Source organism: Pipistrellus kuhlii, unplaced genomic scaffold (genome assembly GCF_014108245.1).
Source record: "Pipistrellus kuhlii isolate mPipKuh1 unplaced genomic scaffold, mPipKuh1.p scaffold_m20_p_2, whole genome shotgun sequence".
In the NCBI taxonomy this organism is placed as follows: Eukaryota; Metazoa; Chordata; class Mammalia; order Chiroptera; family Vespertilionidae; genus Pipistrellus; species Pipistrellus kuhlii.
This window is the reverse complement of record NW_023425515.1, coordinates 38,838,883-38,864,770: the sequence shown is the minus strand read 5'-3', so window position 1 is coordinate 38,864,770 and position 25,888 is coordinate 38,838,883. Positions and strand designations below refer to the sequence as shown.

The 25,888-nt window shown below is 40.4% G+C and overlaps 1 protein-coding gene and 1 long non-coding RNA gene across 2 annotated transcripts; both read right to left on the bottom strand.

Moving 5' to 3' along the window:
* Nucleotides 1-5,056: 5,056 nt before the first annotated feature.
* On the bottom strand, nucleotides 5,057-25,337 carry DNAJB11 (DnaJ heat shock protein family (Hsp40) member B11). The gene is made up of 10 exons (XM_036443942.1): nucleotides 24,950-25,337; nucleotides 21,889-22,045; nucleotides 17,515-17,612; nucleotides 15,733-15,865; nucleotides 10,918-11,060; nucleotides 10,082-10,164; nucleotides 9,388-9,445; nucleotides 7,267-7,378; nucleotides 6,671-6,830; nucleotides 5,057-5,510 (listed from the first exon to the last, which is right to left on the bottom strand). The coding sequence occupies exons 1-10, from the start codon at nucleotides 25,276-25,278 to the stop codon at nucleotides 5,446-5,448; spliced, it is 1,338 nt and encodes a 445-aa protein (XP_036299835.1). The 5' UTR covers nucleotides 25,279-25,337; the 3' UTR covers nucleotides 5,057-5,445.
* LOC118722478 lies at nucleotides 21,002-21,872 on the bottom strand. Its single transcript, XR_004989015.2, has 2 exons — nucleotides 21,150-21,872; nucleotides 21,002-21,106 (listed from the first exon to the last, which is right to left on the bottom strand). It is a non-coding gene; the product is annotated as an uncharacterized LOC118722478 (long non-coding RNA).
* Nucleotides 25,338-25,888: the final 551 nt, after the last annotated feature.

Here is a 25,888-nt window from a genome sequence, read left to right as displayed (position 1 = left end):
AACCTCTTCCAGCCCACTCCCGTCCCCCCCATTCCCCCCCAGGTCCTCACCATCCCACTGTCATATATGCATACAGGTTCATTGGTTGATCTCTTCCCACCCACCCTCCCCTGGTGTTTCTTTAAAAAGATGGCTGGCCGATACCAGTTTGGCTCAGCGGTGGAGCATCGGTCTGCGGACTGAAAGGTCCCAGGTTCGATTCTGGCCAGGGGCATGTACATTGGTTGCGGGCACATCCCCGATAGGGAGTGTGCAAGAGGCAGCTGGTCGATGTTTCTCTCTCCTCTCATCAATGTTTCTGGCTCTCTATCTCTCTCCCTTCCTCTCTGTAAGAAAATCAATAAAATACATTTAAAAAAAAAAAAAAAAGATGGCTGGCTGAAGACTCACAAAACAAATAATCACACAACAAACAAAAACAAAGAGAAATAAAAAGAGATTCAAACAAACAAAGGTAGGAGAATTATGCCAACATACAATCAGAAAAAAAAAAATCATTTAAAAGGTATTTTTAAAAGACTTTAAGCCCAGAACCAGGTAAGTAGCCTATATTCTTAGTATGAGTGGATAGTTATTCATTAAAATAAATAAAATACTGAAATGAAAGATAATTCTATAAGTTTACATTTTACTCATATCATCAGTACATGTAATAATTCCCATAATCTTCTATATAAAAGGTGCATATACAACTTTTACCAAAACACAAATTCTCCCTGTTCACCTACATAAATGTCCAGAAGGAAATGCTGCTTCTAACACATGCCAATCTGTGAACCAGCTTGGAAGGAACACCTGGGCTGACTTGCCCCTGCACACACTCGGCCCATAATAGTTGCACCGAAGCCTTTACCCTCTCATTGTTCATGCATACTTCCCATGGACTCCTCTTCCGTGAAACATTCTCAGAATTAGGCCATCGCTCTGCACTTGCCCTTGACAACTATAAATGACATGAGCTGTAGGGGTTTCCATGCAAGAGGCCTCTTCGATGTGGATCTTAGGGTGACCAACTGTCCTGGTTTCTCTACGGGTTTCCAGGATGTGGGGCTTCCACTACTAACACTGGAAACAAACAAGTCCCAAGCCATCAGGGGTGAGTTGGGACCCCCAGTTCTGGGAGTGTTCATACCAAAACGGGGAGATGGACAATTTTTCTAAAAAGGTAAGAGCATGACAGCCCCATTAGGCATCACTTGTAAGCACCTAAATGTGAAAGTGCTGATTCCTGGAACCTAGTAAGGGCTCAGTAAGACTAAGTTATGTTGACATATTTCATTTCCTAACAGAATATTGTATAACTGGATTTCAGCAAGCACCTCAGCATACATATCTGTGTAGGCACAATAAAGTAATATGGCTAGATTAAAAAAAAAAATAGTTCTTTCCATGGAGGTTGATATGACTTTGCCCTGGAGATAGGCTTTTAGTGGCAAAATCCAAGAGTTGGCTTTCAACTCTTTGACCAGCACTTTTATTCATTGTATTGATGAAAATCTTGATGTCTCAGCCAATTGAGAGGGTAGATCAAATCAAGTGGAGAAGCACAGACAAAATATTGGCTGATTGAGTAGGGATCCCAAAACATCTCAATGGTCTGGACCATTGGACTAAAATGAATGATAGGTAATTGAATAGGGACTTCATCCCAGTCCCAGTCCATCTCTCCCATGTTGAGGAGTGACTTCCAGGTGCTTAGCCACATTTAAAAAAAACAAAAACAAGAACAAAAAAGATTCAGGTGAATTTTAATAATGTACCCTACTATAATACTAGTGTCCTGATGCACTAATTAATGTATATTGAAAGGAAATTAACTAGAAGAAATATTTTAATATCACTATTCAAATCTTGCTAATGAAGAAAAAATAGGAATCTACCCAGTCTATCTACCTACTCCAGGACTTCTGTGAGGATCAAATGAGATAAGGCACGGGAAAATACTTCACAAACATTTGGTAAACTGTAAAATGTTTGCACCTGGCTATAAAGCCAGTAGGGTTCCTGGGCTGAAGAAACTGCAAGAAGGCTAGTCACTAGGGAGAGGAAGCCAGACATTGCTACTTGTCATTACCCAGTGCCCATAGCAACTGTTTCTGGCCTGGGCTGTGGGTTGCATTTTGCGCCATGGGGTCTTGGCAGCATTGGCTGTGATTTGATGGGGTATTGCTTCAGGGTGGTGATGGGGCCTGTGTCCCACTTGGGAGAAGCAGTGTTGGTTTGTCAGTGCCAGGTGCATGGTGCCATTTATTTATTTATTTGTTTATTTATTCATTTATAAATATGTTTTTATTGATTTTCCACAGAGAGGAAGGAAGAGAGATAGAGAGCCAGAAGCATCGATGAGAGAGAAACATTGACCAGCTGCCTCCTGCACATCCCTCACCGGGGATGAGCCCGCAACTTTTCAGTCGGCAGACCATGCTCTATCCACTGAGCCAAACTGGTTTTGGCCCATTTTCATTTCTAATAGCAACCAATGCAACTTTTGAAATTGGTTTTAAGTTTCCATATTGTTTCCTTTTCAAAAAACAGTAATTTCTAAGCACCAACACCCAACCAGGATTTAGGAACCTGGCAATCTAACCAATAGTAAGTCCAACTGAGGACTAGGAAGTAAACAAATCAAATGAGTAGCACAAATGCATTAGAAATGCACAGAAGTTCAGGTTAAAATATATCACCCTTTATTATTCCCATTTCCCAGGTGTCACAGAGATTGAGTCTGATTCCAGGCCAACCCTTCTGCTTAATTACTTCTCTCACTGGAATGACATTTTTCCCTTCAGGACTAAAGATACTATTATCTATTCTCTCACCATCATCATCTAAAATCCTGTTTACACAGAATTTATTTTTTCTAAGTAGAAAAAATAGAAGTCATGAAATCACAACAGTGGAGAGAGTACATTCTATGGAGCAGACTGCCTGGGTTCAAATACTGGCACCACTGTTTGAAAACTATTTCCTCAATTGTAAATTGAGGATAACAGTCCCTCTTCCATAGATATGAGCTCATCCATATAAAGCACTTGAACAGAATTGGCCCAGAGTGAGTGCTCAGTATTTTTTTTTTTTTTAACTGAGAAAAGAACAGGTTTTCACAGTCCTTCACTTGAAAACTGTAACACAGAAGCTTCTGGCTTGAAGAGGACTTTCCTATTGACTGTTCCACCCTCCCGAGCCCAGGAGGCCCTGCTGCAACGTTCCTCAACATTCCTGGACAGGTGGGTATCTGTGGTCTATGTAGTAGGGGGCTTGCTGCCTCAGGGACCACCACTTCATTTTTGACAGCAATAACTTCTGGGGATGTAGTTGTACCACAGTGCAACGAGCTTGGTCTTTGGAGTTTGGTTTTATGATCTTTCCATCATCTCCATCAGCACCATGTTACTATGGTTTTCTTTACTACAAGAAAATCTATGGAACTTCGATACAAATCCTTCCACATTACAATGTGCTTCAGAGAAAGCACTCAGGGTGAACTGAAGCTTGGAGTTAATGAGATATTTTTATAACTCATTAAATCATGGCAGCCTGCAGCATTAATAAACAGGAGTGACAAAGCTTCATTAACATCTTATTTATAGCAAGAGTATTATCTCTATGGGGTCTTTCTAGCAAGACTAGTAACACTAGCTTATTATATGACTGACTTGCAAAAATCCTAGGAAAAAAGGAGATTAGCAAGTGCAAGTAATGGTCAAGAGCTCTCCTGGGCAAAAATATGTATGAGAAATGTAGATGATTATTTCTATGAAATACTCAACTAGGGCTACTCAGTACATAATGAATAGTAAATGTACAAAAATTCCACTAACTTACATATGTATTTATCAGAGGCCTGGTGCACAAAATTTGTGCATTGGTAGGGTTCCTAGGCCTGGGTGGCAATCAGATTTGATCAATCAAGTTCGATAGGGGCCTTCCAGCTGCCAGCCGGGTCCTCCCTTCACTCGGCGCTGCCCCCTGGTGGTCAGCACATGTCAGAGAGAGCGATCAAACTGGTCAAACTCCCAAGGGAAGCACTTTACATATTAGGCTTTTATATAAATGTGGTTTCATATCATTTTTAAGGTAAAATTTTCAGTATTTAAGTAAGCCTTTTAATTTTGATCATTTTCTCCACAAGTGAAAACAGAGTTGAATCAATCAAGTCCAAAGAGTGATTGATGTTAGATGTGTACTGCTTTTTACCTTATTCTTAACTTCTCTAAAGTGATTAAATTCCCTTTTTTTCCCCACCCTTTCCACTCATCTTTGTAAAACAGAGACAAAATGCAATGAAAAGACATTGGCTGCCCCACAGCCAAAGGTGGGAGGCTGCTGGAACTACACTGACGGCTCAAAGGCAGCTCCACTCATTGCAACAGAAATCCTTCAATGGCATTGAAACACCTGAGCCAAGGAGTCACAACAGTAGATGCAAAGTAGAGTATGACATGACTGTGTAATGCAAATAAGTGAAGGGGATCAAGTATCATCTGAAGTAGGTACCGAGGGAGAGGATGGTGCAATTTGCAATTCCCCTTAACATTCATTTTCTAGAGCCGGTGGTAATCCTAGTTCTTAACACAAACCAAAGGCTTTTTAATCCTCAGGTCAACTGAGATCCCATTTTTTTTTCACCCTTTCCATTCACTGTTGTAAAAGAGGCAAAATGTAATGAAAAGGCATTGGCTGCCCCACAGCCAAAGGTGAGAGGCTGCTGGAACTACACTGAGATCAATATATGAAAGTGCCTTCTAAATAGAAAAGTATTCATATCAGATTGTATTATTCCCACATTAAGTGAGGAAGTATACCTTCTCAAGGACAATGAGATCTTTGTGTAACCTTGATTCACCTACCCTAATCTCTAACCTATTATTCAGTTTCTTCAAACTCCTAGAAGATGGGTATTAATCACTGTTTGCAGGTTTATGCACCCAGCTTGCTTGACTGGAGGATAGCCCAACACACAGGCACCAAGAAGGGGAACTGGCAGATGAAGGGAAAATGACCAAAATGGAGATGGAAAAGACAATAGCATAGCCAAACCAACAAGAGACAGGAGTCAAGAAAAATTTACAACAAAATGTATTTAAAAACAGACTTCTCCAGTTGGTATTTTCAATGAAACAGCTACCAATTAACTCCAACCCTTTATATTGTTTCTTTTGCTCCTGGAGTCCTGTTGCAGCTTTAATTCTTGAAACTTGGGTGGCAGCACCAGACATTAAATCCCCAAAGGGAGAGGTATTATTAAACCTTTTGCTGGTCATTCTTTTCTGAACAAAAATAACAGATTCCTAAGCCTTCTTATTCATTTCATGATGATCATTAGAAGACAAAAAATTAAACCAAACTTGCATATTGAAAACAAAAACAAACTCAAAAAAAATCTCGCAGATAATAAATATCGCTGATTCACTTATTTTAAACAAAGTCCAATTTTATTCACATTTAATATCCTTGCAGTCCATTGTATACCTTCTGCACTGATCCCTGTTTCAGTAGCTGTTTGATACCTGAAGAATGAAGAATGAAGAAATAGCTTCATTAATAAAAATGTATCTTCCCTGGAGTATAAAGAGCATGTTTCATGTGGAGGCTCACAACGGGCCTTATGACCACCATGATGTGAATTAAACTAATAACCACAATGTCCAACTTCATCACATGTGGATCCCTGCACACATGCATGTGTACATCAAGATGATTCCTTATCTTTGTCTTTCAAACATATACTAAACACATCCCACAAAACCCTATAAGAAAAGGCAAATAAAATAGAATATCTCTTCAGTTATCTTCCATTCCTTCATTTTTGTCCTCCTTCAGTTTTGATCTTTCACCTTCTTCCTTTTATTTAGGACCCACCAACAAGGCCCTCTTCTCAACCAGTCATCACATACATCACCCCTAAGCCTCTAATCCACATCTCTTTTAACAGTTTGGTCCTGCTCACTTGTTTTAAGGGATTCTATTTCACAACCCCACATCCAAACAACCTATCACTCCCCAGGTTTCAAAGCCCAGCTTACATGGCCTTTGGTAACCCTGATACAGAAGAATCTATACTAATAAAAGGATAATATGCAAGGTCAGGTACAACCTCCTGTGTAACAACACATCAGCAGGAGGCTGCATGTACAGCAGGCGCAGGTGGGCGGGGACTAGCAGCAATGGGGATGGGGGTGGGGCCTGGCTGAAGTCTCCTTGTGGACCAGCCCAGTGTGGGCCAGTAGAAGCTTCCACTGCGAGGCCTGGGGGTCCCTCAGCTCCACGCCGCAAGGCCTGGGGATCTTGCGGCTCCATGCATGGCGCAGATTTGGGACCCCTGGCTCCGGCCTATCTTTTTGGGGCAATCCATTGAGGAGCCCCAGATGGGTGGGTGGGGCCTACCTCTTTGGGGTGATGGATTGCAGGGCTCCCACACTGTGACAGGGCTCAGGCCAGCTGGGAGAGGCCCAACCCCCGAGTGCACAAATTTTGTGCATGGGGCCATTAATTATTAATATTGCTTTTACAGAAAGGCATATTCATTCCTAGTCTTGTGTTCTCTAGTATTAATGGTTGATGTCTGATGTCACTGGAGATTTTTGTCTTATTGACTATCTTCTTTAACCATCTTATTCTCATACCCTTTACCACATACAAACACAGTCTTACACATTACACCCCTCACCTTCTCTTGCTTCCTCTGTTAACTGTTCTTTAGGAAAATCCACATCAAAAGTGATTATCAAAGAGCCCTTGATGTTGTTGTTGTCAAAGTTGGGGAGCCCTTCCCCTTTCTTCCATAACTTGGCTCCTGGTCTGGTGATCTTATCCCGGGAAATGTGTACCTGGAAATCAAAAGCTAATGAACCAGAGTAGGACTGGTAGTCCTGAAGTACAGCATTACTTCTCATGATCACAAGTGCTCAAAGCTCATGTCACACCTCAGAAGAGGCAGAAAGGATGAGGGGTCAGGGAAACTCATTAGGACACTAGAAGCCAAAGAAAGAGAAAGCTTTCCAAAGAAAAAGAAAAACCAAACACAAACAACAAAGTAATAAGGCTCTGCCCATAGACAATATAAGGATAAGACTAACATAGTTGTGCAATCAACTGAGGAGCTGAAATGTCCAAATGTTGGGCAGTAGAGTGAGGACAGGATGGGGCACAAGGACTAAAAAGTCCCCGTGGTCTTAAATGATCAAAGTGGCTGACAAATCTCAAAACCACCTACATGAAAGCTTTAAGAGGACAGGCAGGAAGTAGGAAAATTGGTTTGTTTACCTTGTGACCATCCAAGTGAGTAATATCCATATCAAAGCCCACCAGAGACTCAACTAGTGAGATTGTCACATTTGTATATAAATCATCTCCTCTCCTTTCAAATATTGGGTGCCTAGAAACAAAATAAGGTAAAAATCACTGACTTTAATCTTTCTTTGGGAAGAATTCAAAAAGTTTCTAGAGCATTTTGAAAAATGATGAATATCACTCATTTATTTATTTTTTATTTTATTTTATTTTTTTAAATATATATTTTATTAATTTTTCACAGAGAGGAAGAGAGAGGGATAGAATTAGAAACATCGATGAAAGCAAATCATCGATCAGCTGCCTCTTGCACACCCCCTACTGGGGATGTGCCCACAACCAAGGTACATGCCCTTGACCGTAATCGAGCCCGGGACCCTTCAGTCCCCAAGCCGATGCTCTATCCACTGAGCCAAACCGGTTTCGGCTGAATATCACTCATTTAAACAATAAGCCTTTATTAGATACTCTTTTGTGTGTAGTATTAATCTATGAAGGTATGTAAAATTTATTGAACCCTACTCTCTTTTTTAAAATTTTTATTTTATTGATTTTTTACAGAGAGGAAGAGAGAGTTAGAAACATCGATGAGAGAGAGTCACCAATCAGCTGCCTCTTGCATACCCCCTACTGGGGATGTGCCCGCAACCAAGGCACATGCCCTTTGACCGGAATCGAACCTGGGACCTTTCAGTCCGCAGGCCGACGCTCTATCCACTAAGCTGAACCCTACTCTTAAGGAGCTTACAATCAGTAGAAGCCAATGGATGTAAATAAAAGTATAAGTAGAGTATGGAAAAGGAGAGAAAGACAATTTCTAGCAGTGGGGGCAGGGAGTTGGGCATCAGGAATGAGTCTGGAGAGGTTTCCAGAGCTGGGCTCCCAAGGCCAGGTCAGCCCTAGGAATGCAGAGAAGGTGGGCAAGAGGGAGGGTGAGGATAGGGCAAGAGGGAATTTTGGGAAATATAAGGACTTGACACCAGGTTTATTTCGGGAAAAGTACATGTTCCAATTTCTCTGGGAAGTGATGAGAAAAACGGAGAGAGGGAGAGGTCTTAGCTGGTTTGACTCAGTGGATAGTGTCAGCCTGTGGACTGAAGGTTGGGGGTTTTATTCCAGTCAAGGGCATATGCCTGGGGTTGTGAGCTCAATACCTAGTAGAGGGTGTGCAGGAGGCAGCCAATCAATGATTCTCTCTCATCATTGATGTTTCTATCTCTCTTTCCTTCACCCTTCCTCTCTGAAATCAATATGTGTGTGTATACATACATATGTATATGTATACACACACACACACACACACACACACACACATAAAGACAAGGGGAGAAAAGAAGCTGGGAAAAAGATCGAGGAGATTCAAGAGTGCTGTGGCCTTGCCAGTATGGCTCAATGGTTGAGCACTGATCCAGGAATCAAGAGCTCCTAGTGTGATTCCAGGTAGGGGCACATGCCTGGGTTGTGGTCTCAATCCCCAGTAAGGGGTGTGCAGAGGCAGCGAATCCATAATGTTCCTCTCTTATTGATGTTTCTCTCTATCCCTTTCCCTTCCTCTAAAAATCAGTAAAAAAATAAAAATTAAAAAAAATAAAAAAATTTTTTAAAGGGTGCTATGAGGGAAAAGCCCTAGGAGGTGGGTGCCCATTTCTCCATATTTGTGGGAACCTTGTTTCAAAGAATCGTTAGAAGCAAAGGAATCACTGTTTTCCAAAATGGTAACAGGAGAGAAATAATAAGATTATGTAAAGGAAGAGCTTTTGGATGGGGCCTTTGATCAGTTACACCTCGAGTCTCCTCCACTTCCCATTCTAGTCTGCTTCTCTTTAACAACTCCTTACTTGTCTTATTAATAATTTTCTTCTAACACCTTCTGAATTTGTAGGCTCTGAGTAAATATATAACAAGGTCAAATCCTAGGCCTCAACCCAAAATCTTCGGTATTGTTGTAGAGTCACAAGTAATCATTGAGGGTGTAACAGACATTTAACAGAGGAAAAAGTCTGGAAGTGCCCTGGCAACTACCCATATTTCTGTAATCTGATGCACCTGAAAAGCAGGCACTGAACGGAAAGCCTCTAAAATTAGACTACTTACTTGACAACTTTGATTCTGAACCGTAAGTCTCCTGGTTCTCCGTCCACATGAGGCTCACCTGGTCAGAAAAGATTGGAGCCAAATGTGAGCGGCACAGGTCTGACACTGCAAATCTATTTAAAACCTCTACCTAGGTGTCGACTATCAAATCTATCTGTGAGAGCAGTGTCTCAACCTGGTTATACCAAGTTTCAAATAATTAGTCAAGATCACTTGGACCTCAGGCACAGCAATACTAGTAGATAACGACCTATTTCCTAAACAGCCAATGATTCATTGATTTCTTGAACTTGGAAGTCTTAAAGTTTTTTTTCCTTTTAGAGTTTTAAATTTAACCCCAAAGGTAAGGTCTCCGAGTACCTTAATGCCAACTAAAGTTACGTATCTTCTTTTGTTGCTGAGTTAAAATTAATCCGTTAAGATCTGAGCACCCTAAAGTTTGATATAATTTAGGCTACTTGATAGTAACTTTTGCATACGATATTCAAAGGGTAAACAATAATGCTAAGACTTACAGTGTCCAACCATGATGGTCACAACAGGCTTTCTGTACCCTAAACTCACTGAAGAGTGGGAGAAATAATATGTGCATTTACTATGTGGCCATTAAGAATATGGAGTGAGGTGAGAATGGGAGACACAAGCAAATAGAGCATAAAGTCATGATAATAAAGCACCAACACGAATATTTTACCTTCTCCAATAAAGGGATACTCCATGGCGTCTCTCACTCCAGGCTCTATTTCTACCTCCAGTGTTCGTTCTTCATTCACTAGTCTGAAACAAAAAGAATTTAAAATGAAAGAAAGAAAATAAAATACAAGTCAAACCCACAGTACAAATAATGAAAGTTTTATCTATTCTAGCTTTTTCTTGGAAGACTATCCTGTATCTCTAATTGAGAAGGCCAGCTGACATCTATTTTTATCCACTTGCCAAAACAGGAAAAAGCTACCACTCTATAGTAGACAATCCCTGCAACTGCAGTGGACTGATTACTCTGAACTGCGTGATCCATCACAGAGAAAACTACTCCCACTTACATACATTTGAATCTGGAAGGGTAGGGTCATGCTATTAGGAATCCAGCAGGAGAGTTTATCCTGTCTGAGTTTTTTCCTGATCCCACAAACAGCTGACCTAGTTCTGATATACCCAATTTAAGGTTCTATTAAATAGTTGTATTTATAACACAATCAGCAAATAGCACTTCTCTAATCTGAAATGTCTGCTAGACAAATAATATTGCTCTAATATTCCAAGTAGGAAAAAAACGAAACATCAAACATTTATCAGGCATATTCAGAAATGCAGGCCACTGCTCATTAGTTCCGAAACATAAAGGAAGATATTTAAAAGAAACACTTTTGGGAAAAATTAAAATGTACAATTTCTTTGTTCTACCCACTGGCAGAACACAAGAGAGAGAAGAGTGAAGGCAGGGAGAGAAAAAAAATCTAGGAATGGACCATTAGCATTTTATTAGACAAGATGATTAAAGTGTCTCTTGGTAGAACAAATGTCACTTACTTGACATTAGGGCACTCATCGCAGACCACCTCTTGGGTCATCTGGAAGCGCCCTGGGCCCAGCTGGGTGGTCCGCATCTCTTGCCGACAGTTGCATTTTCGCTTGCCAGGAGCCTGTCTTGCCACAGGTTTGTTTCTAACTACCTAAGAAGTGCATAAACAATATTAGCTTCTCTCTCACATGGAACAGACTTTGCAGAGAGAGCCCTGGCCAGTTCAGGAACCTGATTTACATGGAAAAGACTTTGGTTTCCTGAACTGGTCAGGGCTCTCTCTGCACATGTGCCAAAGCTGGAACTTCCCCTTCTCCGGTAGCTATCCCTCAGGGAGGCCTGAGCTGAGAGAAGTATATTTCAGGAGTTACAAATGAACAAACAGTAATGAAACATTCAGATATTTAAATGACTCACATTCTAAAGTTGGAGAAGAGGCCCTAGCCGGTTTGGCTCAGTGGATAGAGCATCGGACTGCGGACTCAAGGGTCCCAGGTTCGTTCTGGTCAAGGGCATGTACCATGGTTGCGGTCACAACCCCAGTGGGAGGTGTGCAGGAGGCAGCTGATCAATGTTTCTCTCTCATCGATGTTTCTGACTATCTCTCTCCCTTCCTCTCTGTAAAAAAAAAAAAAAAAAAAAAAAAAAAAAATCAATAAAATATAAATAAAAAATAAAATAAAATAAAGTATGCCAAAACCGGTTTGGCTCAATGGATAGAGCATCGGCTTGGGGACTGAAGGGTTCCGGGTTCGATTCTGGTCAAGAGCATGTACCTTGGTTGCGGGCATATCCCCGGTAGGGGGTGTGCAGGAGGCAGCTGATCGATGACTCTCTCATCGATGTTTCTAACTCTCTATCTCTCTCTCTTCCGCTATGTACAAAATCAATAAAATATAAAAATAAAAATAAAAAAATAAAGTTGGAGAAAAGGAAGTAAGTAAGAACAGCCCTGGCTGATTTGGATCAATGGTTAGAGCATTGGCCTGAGGACTAAAGGGTCTCAGGTCTGATTTCCAAAGGCAGGTACAGTGGTTGTGGTTCAGCCCTATCCTTGGTTAAGAGTGCATGCAATCAATTGATGTGTTCTCACATCGATGTTTCTCTTTCTCTCCTCCCTCACCACAACCCCCAACCCCTGCTTCTTCCTCCCTCTCTTCCATTCTCTTTAAAAATCAATGAATAAAAGATACTCTGGTGAGGAGAAAGAAAGGAAAAGAAAGAAAAGAAAAGAAAGAAAAGAAAAGAAAGAAAAGAAAGAAAGAAGGGAGGGAGGGAGGGTAAAGAAAGAAAGGAGGGAGGGAGAGAGGGAGAGAGGGAGGGAGGGAGGGAGGGAGGAGAGGAGAGAGAGAGAGAGAGAGAGAGAGAAAGAAAGAGAACAGAAAAATAATGTGTAACATATCAGCATTTATAAGCCACAATTAAATACTGCTGAGTTAAAATAGTTCACAGAATTACTATCTCATAGAAATCTGAGCTGTGTAAAGCATACCCCTGAAGAACAGCCATAGCCTTGAAGAACTGGTACATGGCTACCACCAGAGGATTAGCTCTGATTAACTTAATGAAAACAATTCCTTATTTCAGGCAACTCAGTCTAGGGCTGCTTCCAGTGCTATTTCAATTCAGATACTTTAACACAAAAGATACAATAATCACCTCTTTGTACTTGATTGCAATCAAACATTCTGATCCTCTAAATTACATGGAACCTAATTTAAATGGAAAAATGTACTCTTGCTTTTACCTATTTAGTCAAACACCTAATCACAAAGCACATGCTCACGCAGCAGGTGACACAAATGCTTGGAGGAAAATCCCTGAAAGTCCGGGTCAACAGAATAAATAACAGTAATAGTAATTAGAGCAAATACTTTACAGCACTTACTATATGTGAAGCAATGCTCTAACTGCTTTTACATAGAGGAACTCATTTAATCCTCACAACAGCCTCCTGAGTAGGTATTATTATTATTTCTATTTTACAAAGGAAGTGATGAAAGAACACAAAGGTTCAGTAACATAACCAAGGTCACATAACTAACTCATGGCAGAGTTAAGATTCTAAACCAGGCAACCTAGCTCCAAAGCTAGGTTTTGGAGGATTTTTAATCTCCATGTTTTTAACCACTATGTTCTCTCAAAATAATTTCTTGCCGGGATCAGTTTGGCTCAGTGGTAGAGCGTCGGCCTGCGGACTGAAAGGTCCCGGGTTCGATTCCGGTCAAGGGCATGTACCTTGGTTGCGGGCACATCCCCAGTGGGGGGGTGTGCAAGAGGCAGCTGGTCGATGTTTCTCTCTCATCGACGTTTCTAACTCTCTCTCACTCTCAATTCCTCTCTGGGTAAAATCAATAAAATATATTTAAAAAAATAAAAAAATAAAAAATAATTTCTTTTAAAAAAAAAATTCACACCCTAGCTGGTTTGGCTCAGTGGATACATAGCATCAGCCCATGAACTGAAGGATCCCAGGTTTGATTCTGGTCAAGGGCACATGCCTGGCTTGTGGGCTCGATCCCCCGTGTGGGGGGTGCTGGAGGCAGCAGATCAATGACTCTCTCTCATCATTCATGTTTGCCTCTCCCTTCCTCTCTGAAATCAATTAAAAAATATTTTTTAAAGTATTATAAAAAAAAAAAGAATTCACTATTGGGTCATTTATTTTTTATTTATTTATTTTTAGAGAATTTTCACTTTCTTTTTTATTTTATTTTATTGATTTTTTACAGAGAGGAAGGAAGATAAGAGAGCTAGAAACGTCGATGAGAGAGAAACATCAACCAGCTGCCTCTTGCACAACCCCTACTAGGGATTTGCTCGCAACCAATGTACATGCCCTTGACCGGAATCGAACCTGGGACCTTTCAGTCCCCAGACCGATGCTCTACCACTGAGCCAAACCGGTTTGGACACTATTGGGTCATTTAAATAGGATGGCCACTTACATTCTTCATAGTAATTACATTACCAAGAATTACTTTAAAATACACTAACTGCAAAAAGTGATGTACTCTGTATTAGCTATGACTAGACAACAGGACTGGAAGGGAACATAGGAGTTAACTAGGCTCACTTCTTTTCTCCCACCTGAACAAACCATCCTGTTTCAGAAGGAGAGATGACCCACATATTTTAATTCCCTTTTCTCCCATTCTTCAGACTGAACAACAGTACTACAAGCCAGTTGCATCTTCTGTAATGCTTAGTCCTCTTCTTTCAACTATTCAGAGCAAAACCCACAACTAAGAACATGCTTCCTGTCAAGATGGCACATATGCATAAATACTGCTATCTCCTCCAAAATCACCATGTGAAACTATAATAAAACATGAATTCCAGTCTTGGCTGGTGACTCAATAGGTTAGAGTGCTGTCCCATGCATTGAAGGGCTGCAGGTTCAATTCCTGGTCAGGGGCATATACCCAGGTTGTGGGTTCAATCCCAGGTCGGGGCACATTGTATCGAAGGTAATCAATCGATGCCTCTGTCTCTGTCTTTGTCTCTGTCTCTCTCTCTTGCAAAACAAACAGAAAACCCAACAAATATATGAATTTCAGGAAACAATAATAATACAAAATATGTGAGAAAACTCCAGAGATAGAATGCTTCTATGAACTGGTATGTATAAGGATAACAGGAGCTATCAGGGCATTTAGAGACTGTTGAAGTTCTTCCTTCTTGACCTGCCTTAGGACAGGCCCTCTCCTCCCCAGGAAACAGGAGAACCCAGACATCAAACAAAAACTCCAAGAAAACAAAACACAGGTAAAATCACTAGATAAGTGCTTGCCCTAATATGCTATATAAGGGAAAAGAGGTATTGATACCCATAGGGGGCATATGAGCTCAAAAGCTAAAACAACTAGAGACCTGAGGACTCCAACTATCTACCACACCCCCCAAAAAAATAACAAACTGGATAGCACATGTACTTTAAACAAATCTATTAGAGAAGACAGCCTAAGAAGCTAATACAAGCATAATAATACTTGAGATGAAGAAAGACATTATAAAAATGAAAGAGTAAGAAAAAAGTGTAAGCATCTATCTATAGTAATAAAAACGTAATATGCTAATTAAACCAGATAGCCAAACAAACTTCCATGTCATTCTGGACAAAGTTGTGGCAGCAGGGGCCAAGGCAGAGGCTGTTAGGGGCGATCAGGCAGGCAGAAGTGTTGGGGGCGGTCAGGCAGGCATGCAGTGATTAGGGTCGATCAGGCAGGCAGGCTGGCGAGCAGTTAGGAGACAGTGGTCCCAGATTGCAAGAAGGATGTTCGACTGCTGGTTTAGGCACGATCCCTGTGGGGTTGGGCCTAAACTGGCAGTCGGACACACCCTGAGGGGTCCTGGATTTCAAGAGGGTACAGGCCATGCTGAGGGACTCGGCCCCCCCCATGTACAAATTTCGTGCACCGGGTTCTAGTAATATATAATAAAAAGGTGATATGCAAATTGACTCTCATGCCCTCACAAAGATGGCTGCCTATGACCAGGCCTGCAGGGAGGTTAATGAGGGACGACCAAATGACTGAACAAACAGGCTGTGTGGAGTGACCAGGTTGGCAGTGAGGTGAGGGATGACCAAACGATTGAACAGCAGACTGCATGGGGTGATCAGGCCGTCAAGGGGGCTGTGAAGTGCGACCAGGCCAGCAGAGGGGGAAGTAAGAGGCAATGATTATGATTAATGCAACTCTACATATCTAGTCACTCTCCCATCCCCTAAAAGACAGAGAAGGTGCCCAGAAACCCTTTGGTTTTAGTCAAAAGAATATGTTTTGTGAGTCAATGTGAATACCCATATTATTTGAACTTACTTCCACAAAATTTCCTGCATATACTTCTTCCAAAGTGACTTCTAGATCTACAATAATATCACTTCCCCTGGGAATATTTCTGTCTTGCTGACGAGGGGTTCCTCCAAACATGAAACCAAAATCTCCAAAGAAGCTGTAGATAAGTGTAAAGTTAACAGAAAAAGAAATCAGAGTTCATGTCTTACAATGATTCAGTTTTCTTCATATTCATAAAATATTGTGTCCTATCAACATATTGTATAAAACTAAAAGGTGTTTTAAATACTGGTACTTTGGAGTCACACATTATATACAATTTTTAATTTATACAATATCAACTATATTGCCCACCACAAAAAAAATTACTTTTTAATATAGTATTGTCCAGACATATAGTATAATGCAAATATATAGTTATACAAATGAATTCAGTTGGGCTTAATCAATGAAATAATGTTTCAATATTGAAGAATATCAAGATATAATGGGCTTATTGAGAAAGGGTATACAATATATATAAACCAGGTACTAATGAACTTAATGGCAATTCTGCACATTTGTAATGTTCACTTTATATGCTTTTTAGAAACTAACTTTTGTGAAAGCAACTGATCTGTACAAATATCTTGAGTATATAATGAAATAAACAGAAAAACCATCAGCCTTATGGAAGTTCTGATCTCTATAAGACCAACATCAGTTTTTGTAACAGAAGATCACTTGGAGATCAATACAAACAATGACCTTCAACTGTGTAGGTGTGCTCATCTTAATGTTAATTTCTGGTATTATTAAGCCTCAGATGTTAGCACTGTGACGATGACAACTATGTAACTCCCCCCTGCCAACCAGTCTTGGTGAATGGATTATTGAATCTTAAATAAAAGATGAGAGGGTTTGGGAAGTGGGGATGGAGAGGTACAAACAAACTTTTTCTGCCTTGGTATCCCTAGGGATCACTTCTAACAGCCAAGAGGAATGGGACATTTCCCCTAGCAGACTAAACCCACGTCAACCCCTGGGGAAGAAAAGGATTTCCTAACCACATTACTCACACATTTTCACAAGTCCTAAAAATCTACTGTCACCCCAAACACTACTGTATAAGATAATGACTTTTACTTATTTTTGAGAAGGGTTCACAAAACCCTTTGAGAATCTGAAGGAAACAATAAACCCTCTCCCCATAGAAATGCATATTCAAACATTTTTTGTTCATAACTTGACTTGAAATCCTAGGTTAACATCATCAACAAAGAGGGGTTCAGCTATTGGGAAGGAAAGGTGTTTACTATTCCAACCACTTAGCATTTCCAGAAAGCCACCTCACAGCAGGAGATAAAGAGCCTCTACCCGGATTCCTTCCCTAAATGCTGGATATTGTCACTCATGTTGACAGGGTGAAAGAGAAGTAACTGTAGGTATGGAATTTCTCTCTCTCTCTCTTCCTCTCTGTTACAATAATAACGTTGCCAGTTAAATGATTTGCAAATGACAGCAAGGAGATGAGGACAAACTGGTTTCCAACGTTTATGTGTCCCTCCAACACTGTCAGGGTTGATTTGACAGATACAGTTGGCTAGATGGACAGCCCTTTCAGTGCCACCTATCTTTTCTGGAGCTTTGTGAAAATGCAAGAGGACATTCTCACAGGGAGATGATGTTTGACCTTTTGGTCAAGGATCAGTTGAGTTAAACTCTTCATTAAAAGCTTCTAAACAAGGTAGGAAGGATAATTCTTTCATAATCACTAAGTGATCCGTTCTCTGACACTACTACTTTGCATATGGATAAATTACATACTGTGAAAAAATGTCTCCATGGGAGCTCTGATGACCCTCTTTTAATCCCTCTTCTCCGTAAGTATCATACTGTTTCCGTTTCTCACTATCTGACAGAACCTGGGAACAAAAAAGATCATGAGTTGGTAATGTTCAGATAAGGTGCATTCATATTTATGGTTTTTCAAAACTCTAATACTGTATCTAAGATTTTAGTGAATGTAGTTTTTAATCATATATAGTATTAAGGCATGTTTATAAAGTTTTCTTCAGTAGACTAAATTATATGATGCATCGCTCATTTTGTAACTTCCAGATTGCTAAATTCATGTTTGTTTTTTGTTGTTGTTTTACAGGATTGTTGAGTGAATGCCTGAGGAGGGGGCATGTGTCTAAAAAAAGTGCTGAAAGAGTGGCTCAGAGGCAAAGAATTTGGAAGTGGGGTGGCTGAGGGAAGTAAGCTGGGTTGTTTCAACCATCTCTGACTCTCATTAGTGCCAAAAACAGTAAATTAGGACAACCTTAAAACTTGCTAAGCCCTACATGTCTATAGCAAATCTCTCCCCTGACCACACACATTAAGAGATTGGCAAATCAAGGGAATAAAATGATAGACTCTCCCAAAAGGCCTAAACTGCTATATTTTCACATTTACTTTCCATTTTGGGGGGTATATCGAAATCCATTTATGGAAGAATGCTGTCTGCTATGTATACATTTAAGTTCATAACTTCCTTTCTGCAGAGTAAAAAAGGGCACTGCTCTGTGAAGGTTGCTCAAGGTCAATTTCACAGCTTGAAAAGACTCTCCATAGAGTTTCAAAGTTTTTAAAAAACTACATGCACGGTTAAAGGTATATGCTTTCTCATTGGGTCCACTCCACACATGATACCAAGGAAAGTAAAAACAAAATAAGCTTCTGTACTCTTCAGAATTTTTATTCCAAAATAAGCTTCCTATCTATTTAGAGCAATCTGAAGTACCTGTACACATGCACCTTTGAAAATTAAATAAGTGAATACCCTTTCTCTGATATTTTAAACTCATACTTAAACAGCAAGTGAAGGAGAAAATTATTGCAAACTCATACTTGTGTTGACTCAGAAGAGGTTTGGAGTACATGGGAAAATTGACTCAGCAAAAGAAAAGGAATCTGATTTCCATATGTAAACAGGACACACCTTTGGCTCAAAGCCTAAATGATGTGCAAGAGGCCCAGCAAACATCTACTAACATTTAAGATATATTTAGAAGAGTGAAAAGAATTTGAATGTATGTGAAAGTGAGCATTCTTAAAAGTAAAGACAAATGGGTTAGTCCAGGGCAGAGATCCTCAAACTTTTTAAAGTGGGGGCCAGATCACGGTCCCTCAGAGAGCTGGAGGGCTGGACTATATGAACTACTAATTCCTACTGTAACACCTCGGCTGCGCTCACTGCCCAAAAAACCTGGCGGGCCGGATCAGACTCCTCTGCGGGGCCGTAGTTTGAAGACGCCTGGTCCAGGGTGACTAGAGTATTTGACTAAAGTCATTATGATAGACCAGGTGAGGGGAAGGGATGTTTTGGTAAATATCAAAAAAAAAAAAAGTAGCTACATTGGAGAAGAAATTGGCAGAGTTAACTTAAAAACACACACCAAAAACCCAAATCTATTATTATTATGCAATTTGGATTTATACTTTCAAGTCTACTTTTCTGATGTCTTGAAAAAGAAATGAGCACTACAATTGGATCTATAAGAAACAGCATTTCAAACACCCCAAAGACTGTATTTTAATCAGTTTCTTTTTGGACATCAAAGGCTTCTGAAATAACTCCCTAAAAACTACTCTTAAAGTTACCTATTACCATTACTTACTGTTTTATGTCTAAGAAATGCAATTTAATTCTATGATCTTGGAAACTATCTTATTTCTAACAGAAATAAAAAAGGTTAGTTGATTGGCCAATCAAACCACAAAGTGTCAACCAATTCAAATGTAGTAGTCCTAGCTCAGTGAAGACAGATTTGTGTTACAAAAGACTCTTTAACCTTACAACTCTAATTTATTTAAGAAACAAAAGCAATCAAGTAAATGAGACAAAAAAAAAAAAATGAACTTGTGATTTATAAAGGCTCTTAAGAGTTAAATGAACTGCAATCTCATGAATGGACCTGCCCAGATTATGGCTAAAGAACATGGAAGATTCTTTAAAGAGCATGGTAAGTTCATTTTTGAGTATTGGGTTCCTAGCAAACAATGGGAATATTCATGGGAAATATAGTGTAAAAATATGGACTTCACATTTTTGACAAGAGACAAAATGTTACACCAACCCTCTCAAGTTTATTTGAGAGCCTGAAGTTAGAGATTTCAGTCCCATAGAATCCCTGAAGGTTCCTAGAGAAGAATGGGGGAACCCCTTAGTTCTAGGCTTTACCTGGGTATAAGTCTCTATTTTAGTTCAATCACTTCTTTAATCTAGGAAGCCTTGGGATCCCTTCCTTTTGGTTTTTCCACTACTAACATACTTTTCATATTTGTTTTTAGTCTTCTAACCATTCAGAGATGCAACTTGAATTCAAAATTTTTAGCTCCTTGATGTTTGGAGTTAAATTTTTTTTTCCTGTGCCCTTTTAGAAATGAAAATTGTGACTATGACTAGAGTTGATAACACTCTATTGTATAATTGAAATATGCTAAGAAAGCAGAACTGAAATATTTTCACAAAAAACGATAAATATGTGAGGTGATGGATGTGTTAACTAGATGGGTGGAATCTTTTCACAATGTATACATATATCAAATCATTATGATGGCCCTAGCCAGTTTGGCTCGGTGGATAGTGTTGGCCTGCATACTGAAGGGTCCTGGGTTCAATTCTGGTCAAGGGCACATACCTTGTACCTTGGTTGCACATTCCTCCCTGGTCTGGACCTTGGTCAGGGCATGTACAGGAAGCAACCAATTTATGTGTTTCTCTCACATCGATATTTCAATCTGTCTTTCCCTCTCTTCCCACTCTCTCTAAAAATCAATTAAATTATCCTCGGGTGAGGATTAGAAACAAAATCATTATGATGAACACTGTAAATATATTACAATTTTACTTGTCAATTACATCTCAATAAAGCTGGGGGAAAAAGTAAAACCACAGATCGATTATTCTATTTTTAGAGGAAAGATGAATTGCAACACATACAAAATACCTAACTCCTATATTAACAGACTAGAGGCCCAAAGATTTGTGCAAGAATGGGCCTTCTTTCCCCTGGCTGCCAGCAGTGCCTTCACTCAAGACAGAGTCACCTTTCTGCCTTCCCACACTGCCCCCAGCCACTGAGCCTGTGTATGCAAATTAAGCCACCATCTTTGTTGGGTTAATTTGCAAACTCACTCCTGATTGGCTGGTGGGCATCTCGAAAGTATAGAAATTTGCATCTTTCTCTTTCATTAGTGTAAATGAAAGATTATCTGTAAATTTTTTTCACCATAGTGTTGAAAGGTTCTGTATATAAGTTTTTTAAAATAGTAAATGATTTATTATACATTCGGTAAATATTCCTCACTATTGTTAAAAATGAAAATAGGAATAAGAATGTGTCCAGTTCTACTATATTTTCATAGTGTCCTAGTGAAGGGTGAATAAGATAGGACACTGAAAGTGTCTTGACTTCTAGATTAGAGGTTGCAAATTCAAACCATAGATGTTTTGTTTGAAACGTATGAATAAAATTTTTTAAATTGAATTAATTACCAACATTTTACAATCAGGAGAATTTACTTTATACATCTGGATTTCCACTTTTCTTAAAACATGAAATTATGTGGTAGCAGTGTTTGCATTTATAAATGGCAAAAACTGAATAGGACTGAATATTAGCTGGTCCCTTGAAATGCAGCAAGGCAGCTTCAGTTTGTCACAGTTCTGCTCAATCCCTATAGATTTCTAATTTTGGAGGCAGAATACCCACTGTGATGCTTTATCTTATAACTGCTCTGTATACTACTTATCTAGTCCATATAGGCATGTGGATTTGTGATCTTCATTTAGATTGTTTGTTTCTAGCTCCAGCTCCCAAACTGATTCATTGGTTGCTTGGTGATTAATCTATTCATTCACTCATCAATCTAACTTTTATTTCAATCATCAATCATCTTTTTCAACATTACTCTCCTTACTAAAACAAATATTAATATAAAAAGGGCAGGAAGTGACACTTATAAACATTAAAGTACAACATAACATCAAATACTACTTTTACTTTTATTTATAGCTTATTTTTAAAAAGAAATGGCTTGAAGAAGAGTATTTCCTGTATTTATACAGTTTTTTCTGTATCTTAAGTATAGAATGTTGCTAATGTCCATATGCAAGGTTTTATTAATACATTACCCTTTTTCCTGACTCACCTCATAAGCAGCACCCAGATCCTGGAATTTCTCCTGAGCTCGTGGGTCATCAGGGTTCCGGTCAGGATGAAGCTGCAGGGCCAGTTTCCTGTAGGCCTTTTTAATATCCTTTATAGAGGCACTGCGAGGCACCCCCAAGATCTTATAGAAATCTCTCCTGGGGAGTGGGTAGAGGATACTTCATTACAGAGTTATGTAGTACATTTTTAAAAGTGACATGTGATACATACACACACAAAATAATAACTAAAAAGAGAACACACCAGAATTTGTAATGAGTTTTATATATTGAAGTAATCACAGCGAGAGGCTATCTACTTTTGAGCATTGCTATAATTATTCAAACTATCTGTGGCATTCTTCTCTTAGAACTACTGTCAGTCAAGAAAACCATGTTTTTACTTTATATTTACATGTTATTGTCAACCAATAACCTTTTCCTGTTATTGACTTCAAAAGACATTTGACTGTTTCTGAAGATCAAATAACAATCTCAATGGATGATCTTCTTTACTCAAAATTACTGCATCACATAAATGCTCCAACTAACAATAGAACTGTAAGAATGCTAAAGATGAAGTGACTGAAGTTAACTTCAGAGGTTAATATACAGGTTAAGCCAAAGCCCAAATAAGAAAAGAAAATAACACCCGTTTAGATGTACGAGTTGTGGTGCTTTTTGCTGAAAGAGAAAATAACAATCTTGCAGTCATTGCTAAAAGTTATATTAGTTAGTCTAAATCAAGTCTTAATTATAGACAGTTTCTAAACCTCATATGCAGGATATTATAAGTCACAGCAGCTGAAAAATATGCATGGCATGAGCTGGGTATCAAGATAAGGTAGAGATCCAAAGGAGATATATGTACTACTATATGTAGTACTTTAAACAATAAAGAAAATTTTTTTTAAAGGTAAGTTAGAGATCCACAGACCTCTTTGCAAGATACTATGCTGGAACCAACTAATTACAAAGAAAATCTTTGCAAGAAGGGCCAATGGGAAGATAGATAAAACTATAATAAACTTTCAGAGCAGGGAATGTAGCCAGCCCATAGAAGACATCAATAAATATCCACTGAATGAGCTTGGTCGGCTTGGCTCAGTGGTTGAGCATCAACTTATGAACCAGGAGGTTACGGTTTGGTTCCCGGTCAGGGGAAACCCCAGTATGGGGGCTGATGAGTGAGTCTCTCTTATTGTTACTGTTTCTATCTCTCTCTCCTTCTCTCTTCTTCTCTGAAATCAAAAAAATAAATTTTTTTTTTATTCACTGAATGAAATGAATAAATAAGCATGCTCACAAAAATCAATTTGTTTAGCCAGACTCACTTTAGCCACCAGAGGTTATTCTGAAAATGCATTCTGTCAGCAAAGCAGATGAGAAAGTGGTTCACAATGGACACACTAATGTAGCAGTGATGGTATATTTTATAATGTAGTGGGGGGAAACATGCATTGGGGTACCAAGATTCAGGTGCTCTATAACAGAAGATCTGACTTAGGGTGGTGGGCACACAATGCAATATACAGATGATGTGCCATTGAGTTGTATACTTGAAACTTATGTAACCTTAATAACCAACGTCACCCCAATAACTTTAATTTAAAAATAAAAACGATTTCATAAGCTTTTAGTCACACTTCAGGAAAATCATTTAACATCGTTTTGAAAATGATCACCCATAAAGGGTTCCGTGAGGATTAATTAGGTGCTTTATCTTTGGCCCCAAAAATCTGCAAAAACTTTATATATCTTGAGATAAGAACTAACTAAATAAAAAGAAAGGTTCACTAAAATTAATAACAAAAGAGTTAACTGGATAAAGAATAAAACTTAGCATATACTTAATATAAAAACGGTTAAATAACAGCTCAGGAAAATATAGGGAAAAGAGAGCCAGCATAATTCAGCACCAGTATCACAGTGCCCAAGAGACTCCTTTATGAAAGCCTGAAGTAGAAAGCTACAGTATTAAGTATTTATACTGATTCCTTGTTTAAATACCTTAGTATACTTTAGTGCTTTACTAGTAAATATAAAAAGTACTAACAAAAACAATAAAGTATTTCCTAGGAATTAAATTCTTTTAAAATTTAAGATGTTTTATAAGAAAAAAAATGACAAAGTTTAAGTATATATGCACGGGGCAGAAGCCTTTAAGAGAATAACAAGCACTTACATTTTAAAGCTTTGCTAGGTAGGACTTGCTCCATTTAGAGCAACCTATTAATTGACAGAATCTAAGGCCTTTCTATTCCCCACATTCTAAAATATAAGCCTGGCATATAGTATCCTGTGGTCAGCAGGCATATAGGATCACGGATCTTAAAGGCTGGAAGGATCCTCAAGAGTTTAGGTGGTCCTACTCCCTTCCTACAGGAGGCACATTAGTTCCTCAACTTACGAATGTGAATTCAGGTGGTGGTTCCTTCAAGGTCACATAGTTTCTACGTGGGGTGTGGGTGGGGAGGCTAGGATCCTGGTCTACTACCTGCGGTAGTAGCGGGAAATATTCTTCCCATCCATAATACCATTCAACTTCTCAAAGATGTACCATGGAGAGAGACAATGAGGCCAGACGACAGCTGAGGCTCAACATCTCAAGAAGCGGTACAAGGACTTCCCAAAGGGTCTGCAACTCAACTGAACTTCCTTCAGTCCCAGCATGGCTTCCTTAACTGTTCGGCGAACTTCCTCACTCAGCCTGGCACTGACCCACCGCCCACCTGAATGTCTGCTCCCCCAGTGGCTCACGGCAGGCTCCTCTTCTCCAGCTCAACAGCCCCCGGGGCCCCGTGTCGTGTTTGGCATCCAACTCCCACCCCTCCGAACAAGTCCGGTTCTCCAGGGCCTTGGGATCTCAGCCCCTCTCACTCGTGTCATCCATGGCTCTCCTCTCCACCCTTACCAGCCTTACCAGCCTGGTCCACACGAGCCATTCCTCCGCCCCACTGTCTCGCCACAGCAATGCCCTCCCTCCTCGTCCTTCCAGCTTGGTCCCAGCCAAGACTGACTGACCCAGGGGCCCCCATGCCACGCGGGTTACCCGTTCCTCACCCGGCGATCACGGTCCCGATGAGGTACAGCAGCAACAGGCAGAAGGTGCCCAGGTTTTGCGGGGCCATGGTTTCTCCGTGCCGGCCTCGGTGCCGGCCCCTGTCCAACACGCTCCTCACTGCCTCCTCCTCCTCCTCCGGCGCCGCGTCGGCGGCTCGCCAGCCCACCGGGCCCTGAAAGGCCGCCTCACGCCGGGGTCTCGTGCGGGGGCCCGGAGCGACGCAAGCAAGCCGGCCCCCCTCTCTCCGGCCAGTCCACTTCCAGGGAGTCCCGTGTCCGGGGCGAGAGAAGCCCCCCAGCAGAGGAGAGCCAATCGCTGCCCCGGACATCACACGCGGCCGGCTCGGCGCAGCCAATCAGCGCGGTACACTTCACCTCCGAGGCGGCGCGGGCGGCCAATTGGAAGAGGAGACGTCAGAGAGTCGCGCCGCCGCCGGAATCCGCACTGCCCCGACTCCCTGCGAGTCGTGGAAAACTACGTAAAAGGGCGGTAGAGAAATGCATGCCAAAACAGCATTTCTAAGGTATAAGGCGTTCCCCCGCCCGCCTCCTCTGACTTTCTACCAATCACGAGTGTTTTCCTCCAGCTCTGACCAATGGCGGGAGGAAAGTTTGAGTCGGTGACCAGTCCTGGAATTTCATTCATATGGAACTACTCGCTGGATGCAGGGGCGGGGGGGACCTGTGCGTTGTGGGCGGTTGTGGGCGGGGAACAATCACTCCAAGCCCGTGGTCCTGCAAACGTCTAGTTTAGCAGATCTTGTTTATTTTTTTAAAATATATTTTATTGATTTTTTACAGAGAGGAAGGGAGAGAGATAAAGAGCTAGAAATGTCCATGAGAGAGAAACATCGACCAGCTGCCTCTTGCACACCCCCTACCAGGGATGTGCCCGCAACCAACGTACATGCCCTTGACCGGAATCAAATCTGGGACCTT

What these genes read in the sequence shown, in the direction of transcription:
- DNAJB11 (XM_036443942.1), bottom strand. Translation starts at nt 25,278, where the DNA reads ATGTCCGGGGCAGCGATTGGCTCTCCTCTGCTGGGGGGCTTCTCTCGC. An exon ending in GATGAGTGCCCTAATGTCAA is followed by an intron (nt 10,165 to 10,917) that starts GTAAGTGACATT and finishes TTTTTGTTTCAG; the next exon opens with ACTAGTGAATGAAGAACGAA. An exon ending in GTATCCCTTTATTGGAGAAG is followed by an intron (nt 9,446 to 10,081) that starts GTAAAATATTCG and finishes TTTTCTGACCAG; the next exon opens with GTGAGCCTCATGTGGACGGA.